This window comes from Poecilia formosa, unplaced genomic scaffold (assembly GCF_000485575.1).
Source record: "Poecilia formosa unplaced genomic scaffold, Poecilia_formosa-5.1.2 Scaffold134, whole genome shotgun sequence".
Classification (NCBI taxonomy): Eukaryota; Metazoa; Chordata; class Actinopteri; order Cyprinodontiformes; family Poeciliidae; genus Poecilia; species Poecilia formosa.
Window position 1 is genome coordinate 566,887 of NW_006800073.1, and position 7,144 is coordinate 574,030.

General features: G+C 41.6%; 1 protein-coding gene across 3 annotated transcripts in view; it reads right to left on the bottom strand.

Moving 5' to 3' along the window:
- LOC103144940 (liprin-alpha-3-like) overlaps positions 1-7,144 on the bottom strand; it is a 39,737-nt gene that overhangs the window by 22,763 nt on the left and 9,830 nt on the right. For all 3 annotated transcript variants that reach the window (XM_016676449.1, XM_007562122.2, XM_007562124.2), the window contains 10 exons: positions 6,661-6,762; positions 6,323-6,562; positions 6,190-6,249; positions 3,375-3,503; positions 2,852-2,944; positions 1,941-1,993; positions 1,764-1,857; positions 1,555-1,689; positions 378-461; positions 114-245 (listed from right to left, as the gene is read on the bottom strand). In XM_016676449.1, the coding sequence (XP_016531935.1) occupies positions 114-245; positions 378-461; positions 1,555-1,689; positions 1,764-1,857; positions 1,941-1,993; positions 2,852-2,944; positions 3,375-3,503; positions 6,190-6,249; positions 6,323-6,562; positions 6,661-6,762 (1,122 nt within the window). The remainder of the gene's footprint in view (positions 1-113; positions 246-377; positions 462-1,554; positions 1,690-1,763; positions 1,858-1,940; positions 1,994-2,851; positions 2,945-3,374; positions 3,504-6,189; positions 6,250-6,322; positions 6,563-6,660; positions 6,763-7,144) is intronic.

Sequence of the window (7,144 nt, forward strand, 5' to 3'; positions counted from 1 at the left end):
CATCCATCCATCCATCCATCCATCCATCCATCCATCCCTCCATCCATCATCCATCCATCTTGTCTTTATTTCCTGTCGTTTCCTGTTTCATGCTGATCAAAGATGGCCGCCACCTTCTCCTCCAGAGCGGCCATCCTCTCCTTCAGGTGGAGCTGCAGCCTCTCGTTGGACTCAGACAGCAGTTTGTCCACGGTGTCAGAGAGACGCTTGTTGTGTTCGTCGTTCATCCGCTCCCTCTGCCTCGCCTGGGGAAAAACACCGAGAAGGTGGGAGGAGAGTTTAACACTCAGGACAAAGATTTCCATCTTTAGAAAATCAGCGCGCCTTTGTGTCGCAAAAAGAAACGGAAAAAAAGAAAGAGCGAGAGCGTGACTCACTCTCTGTAGCTCCTGGTTCTTCTCCTCCAGTTGTGCCTCCATCTGTCGCAGCCGCTCCTCAAAGTTGCCATGACGCTCCTCCGCCTGAATGATCGCAGAGGAAGACGGGTGAGAGCGGCGGCCATGTTGCAACACTTAAACAAATTATCACAAAGGAGGAAAGAAGCCTGTTGACCGAGTCTGCTAATTGGTTACATGCCTGTGCAGATGACAGCGCGGCGGGGGGGAGTCTGTTTGCCTGCTGCTTAGCGGGGAACTTAACACGAACCTGCCACGAAAGCCGTCCTGCCTGAACACGCCGGGCGAAACTACGGCGAACGCCACTTTTTGGCATGAAACTAAGTTCACAAGAATCAAGAATCTAAAGAGCTTTAAGCTACAAAAATAAAATTATCTGGTTGATGTTTACCATCTTGAAATAGTTTTTTTTTTTGTTATTCTAGCTTGACATATTGGAAAAAGTAGAAGGATTATGACATTTGGTTTATAAATAAATAAAAAAACATTTACTCAAATAAACCTTCCTTCCACTAAGCATCTACAAACTGGAATGATGTTACTTTATTCAGTATAATACTCCACCTTTTTTAAATGTCTTGGCTTTCAGGCATCCCATATACAGAAGGTGGTTGTCTTCCTTCCACTAAACTTTTCTTTACACTTTCTATTTCTGCTTGGATGTACACACTTGGAATTTGCTGCTTTTTGTGAAATAAATCCAAATAATTCTTAAATGTTACATTTATTTTTTGTCACTGTAGTCAAATTTTCTTCACACATCTTGGCTTTGCTTTTCCGGCAGGTCTTGTTCCGCTGGCAGATTATTTCACTTATAACCAGAAATATTTCATCAATATTCAGATTTCTGAATTTTTTCTCAGAATTATGAATAAATAAATAGAAAGAAATAAAAAGAAATAAGAATACTGACATTTTTCTGATTTTTTTAAATGTTTTTATTGACTCTAATCTTTTGTGGGTTTTGCATTTTAAGCAATAAAATGTTTAGTTTCTTATTTTAAAAAAGGAAGTTAATTATAATTTTATGTGCATCTTTTCATGTATTTTCTAATTGTACCAAAAGGGTTAAGAAGCCTGCAGAATGTTTTTCTTTTTTTACCGGATCAATCATCAGGATAATCGATCAACATCGATCCGATGGTTTGTTTGCACACACCTTGTTGAGCGCGGCCACTCTCTGCGCCAGCTGCGCCTCGATCTCCGGCAGCGTCTCGGCCCGCTGCAGCGTCTGCTGCAGCTTCTGCTTGGCGTCGTCCAGACGCTCCTGCAGCTGCCGGTTCTTCTCCTCGCTCTGTGGGGAAACGGGCAGAAGCTCAGAGCGGCGCTCGCGCCGGGGCGGCGGCCGCAGGAAGAGGCTCTCCCCACCTGTCTGTGCAGAGACTCCTTGCTGGCCAACTCGTTCTCCAGCTTGTCTTTAATGTCGTGGAGAGACGTCGCCTCCCGCTGGGCGCTCAGGTACCTGCAGGCCGCAGCAAGATGGCAGCCGGGGGAGTCAGAGCGCTCCAATAGTTCATAAAATAAAAACACAAAGAAAACACGAACCTGCGCTCCAACGTGGTGATTCTCTCCTCCATGTCTTCTCTTTGACAAAGAGCCTGGAGGAATAAAAACGGGGATTCAGACTAAAAGTTGCTGTTGACACTCCTTATGGAGCCGATATAAGAAGATAAAAGAGCAGGAAGTGGAGAGAAATAAATCTATATCGTCTGACCTTCAACCACTTTTATTTGTGTGTTTTTCCTTCCACTAAACTTTCTATTTATACACTAGAAAGATGTCAATTCAAAAAAACATATCAGTAAATACTACGTAATATATTAATACTTCAAATACTTATTTTTTACTTCTATCTTTCTTGAGATGTCCTGTGTTTGCATTTCAAGCATCTCTTATAGAGGAACTGGTTGTCTACCCTCCACTAAACTTTCTATTTGTTCTTGGCTTTATGCATTTGAAATAGGTCACTTTTTATTAAATAAATCCATATAATGTTTTACTTTCATGTTTCTTCACATGTCCTGACTTTGAATTTGAGGTATCCCAAACAGAGAGGCTGGTTTTCTACCTTCCACTAAACTTTTCTCTAAATTTTCATTTGTGCTTCGATTTATACATTTGAAGTATATAATCCTCGTGTTTCTTCCCTTTCATAAAGCGTCTGGGAGGATAAAAACATTTAAAAGTTGTTGATCTGCTGCTAGATGACAAATGAAAGTTGCTGTTGACAGATTTCAGCGTCTTGCGGCTCTGATGTCGGCAGATTAAAGAGCAGGAAGTGGAGGGAAGCGGTTGGGGGAACCGGCTCGCCTGCCTCTCATCCCAAAACACTCAGTTCACCTTTCGCAACGTATTCTGCTTACAGGGTGGAGGTTCTTCGGGTTCCAGTCTGGACCCAGTCTGCTGCCAGAGGCTTCGTTAGCTTAGCATTAGCAAGCTGCTAAAGCTCTCCTCACCTCCTTCAGGTCCCGCTGCAGCTTCTGGTTGGCCTCCTCGGATCGGGCCAGCTCCCTCCTGGCCGACGTCAGCTGCTCCTCGATCTCACCAACCTGACACGAAAAGTTCACATTATTATTTATAATCTGATTTAAACAGAAATCATCTTAATCCAGACACAGAGGCTCTCAAAGCTCTTTTAATGTCCTACACGACAAAAAAACATTAAATGTTAGTCATTTTTGTCTAGTTTCTTGATACTCTTGAAATAAGACAGAACTAACTTATAAGTTAGTTAATAATATGTCTTATTTAAGACATATTATTAGACGCTTGTTTAAGTCAAAAATTCTTCAAAAAGTAACAGTTCCATCAGCAGATTATTTCACTTAAAACATGGGAAAAATGTATTAATCTGCATATGGATCGAGTTCTTTTTCATCAATATTAAGGAATTATTAATTTAAAACAAGCTAAAACTTTACCAACTGAAAAAAATGAAATAAAAAAACAAGCAATGTGGATTTTGGTAGTTTTTGGCACCTGTCTGCACATGAGAGCCAGCCTCTCCTTCAGCTGCCCCAGCTCCGATCTCTGCCGCTCGATCTCGCCCTCTCTCTGCCGGTCGATGTCGGCGTCATCCAAGATGGACGCCGGTCCGTTGGGAAGGCGCTGGGGGGAAACATCCACATCAGCTGACAGAGCGATCGCGACGTTTTGATCAGCACAAATAGACTCTGGTTAGGGATCAGTTTCAGGATTGGGATGAGATTAAATGAATCTCTGATGTAATAAAAAGTAAATATTTAGCGTATATAATAAAAATACTTTATTTTTACAGCACTTTTTTAAAAAAATCTTACAAAGTGCTTCACATCAATAAAATACAAAACAAATTCAAATCTTAAAAGGAAGTTTTAGCTAATGATTTAAAAGAAAACAATGAAGTTTAATATATATTATTGAAATTATGATTGTGTTCTTTAAGCAAATTGCCTTTTCTGAGTCCAGTTAACGATTAATCGATTACTAAATTAGTGGAAGGTCATTTCAAAAGAATGAATCATTTTAGTCCTAATCCAGAGCATTATCTTCTCTGTAAATGTTTTACTTAAAGCTGGTAGTTTTAGTCTTTCGGTGAGTTTGTGAGCTGCTGCTAATGCTCAGCTTGCACTAAAGTGTTTTATGTGTTTGGATCTCACTGATCATCGGCCAGGTTTCCTGAGGGCCTCCACTTTTCCAAGCAGACTCTGTGGGGCCAGCACTCGTTTAGTCTGGCAATCGGCAGGAGACCATTTTATTGATTTTATTTTAATTACAGATAAATACACAACATTTTCTGTGCTGTTGTTTCTCTGATGAAAAGGTTTTGGTTGTTCATTAGTGATGATGGGATGGAACAAACAGATAATAAGCTAAGCAGAAGACAACGAATAGATGGAAGTTTTTATTTAAGAATCAATGCTTGTAAATAATATAAACTGTAAAAATGTCATGATGAATGAAAAATAAGACAAAGGAACAGATATGAAAGTTTAAAGCTTAAAAACTCCAGATTTTTTTTTATTTAACTGAAATAATGAAAGGTGATCTGTTACGCTTCCTTGAACAGGTTAGGATCGGTCTATGCTCTATATGAAACATGTTCTTTACATTTTTAGCACAAAATCATTCGATTTTAGTCTAATCAGTTCAGAGTGAGTTGGTTTATGATGTCTTGTCACTTTAAATGCAAATAAAAACATCTTGTTTATTGCCGTCATGTATAGCATCAAATTACATTTGATTCAGTACAATCCAGTTTTGTTGCAACATTTTAACAGTTCAATCAAAACTTGTGTGATAATCAATGGAAACAAATCAAGTTTGAAAAACTTTTTAGCCAAGAATTTTACTTTTTTTTTTGGTGTTTGAAAACCGTCTTCATCTGTCAAATGTTGATGTTTTGCCTTGTGGTGCTACTTTAGCTTACATCAATGCATTTTTGTCTCATTCAGCCTTCCTTAGAAATGACTAGTTCAGGTGGATATAGAGAAAAATAAATAAAAAACACACAACGCACTCTCGCTGATTGAAGCTTGAACTCTCCGACTAAGCTCATAAAAATAGAAGATGGTGCATAACTTCCTCCTCACTGAATGACACTGATGGCTGGAAGCCATATGGCTCTGAAGAAACATTCAGGAATACGCAGCAGACTGTTACAAAAGCTGCAACAGCTTCTGGCAATCAGGAGCCTCCTGATCGGCGCTCCAGCTGCAGAGTGAGGAAAGAATTATGCAGCATTTTAGACAATTTATATGTTTTACTGATGAGTGGAAAAGCAGCTTTGCTTCTGGTTGATTTGTGTCAGTTCAGTCTCAACAAGAACCCAAATATTTGTGATGTCAGTTCTTGTATTTATGGGATTTTACGCTGCATTTCAGCTACCAGAGCTGGATTTCAACATGGCGCCATCAGCAGCTCTTATAAACATAATTTTAATCTTTACTTTCCTTAAACTTTTCATTGTTTTTAGTTTAGATTTGCAGGTGCTGAATGTAACATTGATTTTAGATGGACTGTCTTAAAATAAACATGTTTTTCACCACATCTTAGAACTGGTGATGCAAGGGGCGGCCATATTGAAACGCGAAGTCCGTCTTCCAAATCGTAACTGTCAAAGTTGCTCCCAATTTCCAAGAGGAAAATCTGACTTGGGAGGCGTTCCAGTTGATTTTACTGATTGGGAAGTTGGGATTACTGGAACACAGCAAAAGCTTTAGGAAAACTCTTGAGAAATTAACCCGTTAGTCCAGTAGATTTGGTTTGATTGGAGAACAAAATTGCAACATTTGTTACATTTTCAGCTGAAGTGTAATGATTTCACACTACACTGTTTCAAATTATCTAAACCATTTGAAAAAGCTGTTCCCCTAATCACCTGTGGTGGCGCTGTACCACAAACTACTGAAGGAAATGACACAAAAACCTCTGAAAAAGACACTGAGCGCAACTTCCTTCTTCACAAAATGTAAACAAAACTGGAGTAGCATCAGATTTTAGTGATTTGTTTTTGGTAAAAGACTCCAAGTCATTCCTTCTGCTAGCGCTAGACTCACACCTTTGTTTTGGTTGTATTTACCCAGAATGCCCTGCACTGCAGTCTACTTCCTGCTTTTGGAGCGGTCTCTGGTCTGCTTGGCGTTCACATATGCATTCAAACACACCAGAGTTCACTTTGCATGTTGCATGTTCACAGTTCCCCAAACAAACTGGACTTCTAGCTAATTGGACAGGAGTTTGATTAAAGTGAACCAAATAATCTGGTGTGAATGCTTATGCTGCAGGTACAAATCTAAAGAAACCATCACTTCACCTCTTTGCCGTTGTCTAGTCCTTGCTGCCTTCGCTTCACTTGTTCCCTCAAAGACACGACCTGAAACAACAACAAGCATTGATTAAAGGTGGAACTCCAAGCATCCGTCAGGCTGGATGAACGGCGCGCTCACCTCTTGGGAGGAAGACTGCAGCTCTTCTTCTAGGACCGCCACGCGCTCCAGCGCCACCCGTAGCCGTTCCCGCACCTTCTCATCCAGCGCTTTGTGGTGCTCAAACAACGACTTGAGGGCTTTGAGGACTTCCACCTCGCTGGAGACGCCGGTCTGAGACTGGGTCAGCCTCTTCACCACAGTCATCCTCAGGCTGCGCTCGTGGCGGGCCACCAGGCACTCCAGATGTTCCAGGAGCAGCTGGAAGTTGAAGGTTTGCACACTGTAAAGCTGTCTGGAGTGATTACAGCATGCAGAGTCAGTGGTGTGAGCGTGAGGAGGCACAGAGGAGCGCTGACCCGTGTGTTGTTTCGCTCCGCCTTCAGCTCGGCTATCTCCTCTTCCCTCTCCAGCAGCTGTTCCCGGCAAAGGTTCAGCTCTTTGGTCAGAACCGCAAACTCCTGAAAGGTTGGAAGAGGTTGTTGGTATCGACTGACTGCTGTGTGCTGATCACACACACACACACACTAAAGATCACACACACACCTACACACAAAGGCACGCACACAAACTCAGCACACTGCAATGGTCACTGCAACTAGCATGCTCCAGTGAAGCGCTGCATGGAAAAGCAGAAAAGCAGAAAAATTACTGATATGGCATGATGACAACGTAGAGATCCATCCATCCACCCATCCATCCATCCATCCATCCATCCATCCATCCACCCATCCATCCATCCATCCATCCATCCATCCACCCACCCATCCATCCATCCATCCATCCATCCACCCACCCATCCATCCATCCATCCATCCATCCATCCATCCATCCATCCATCCA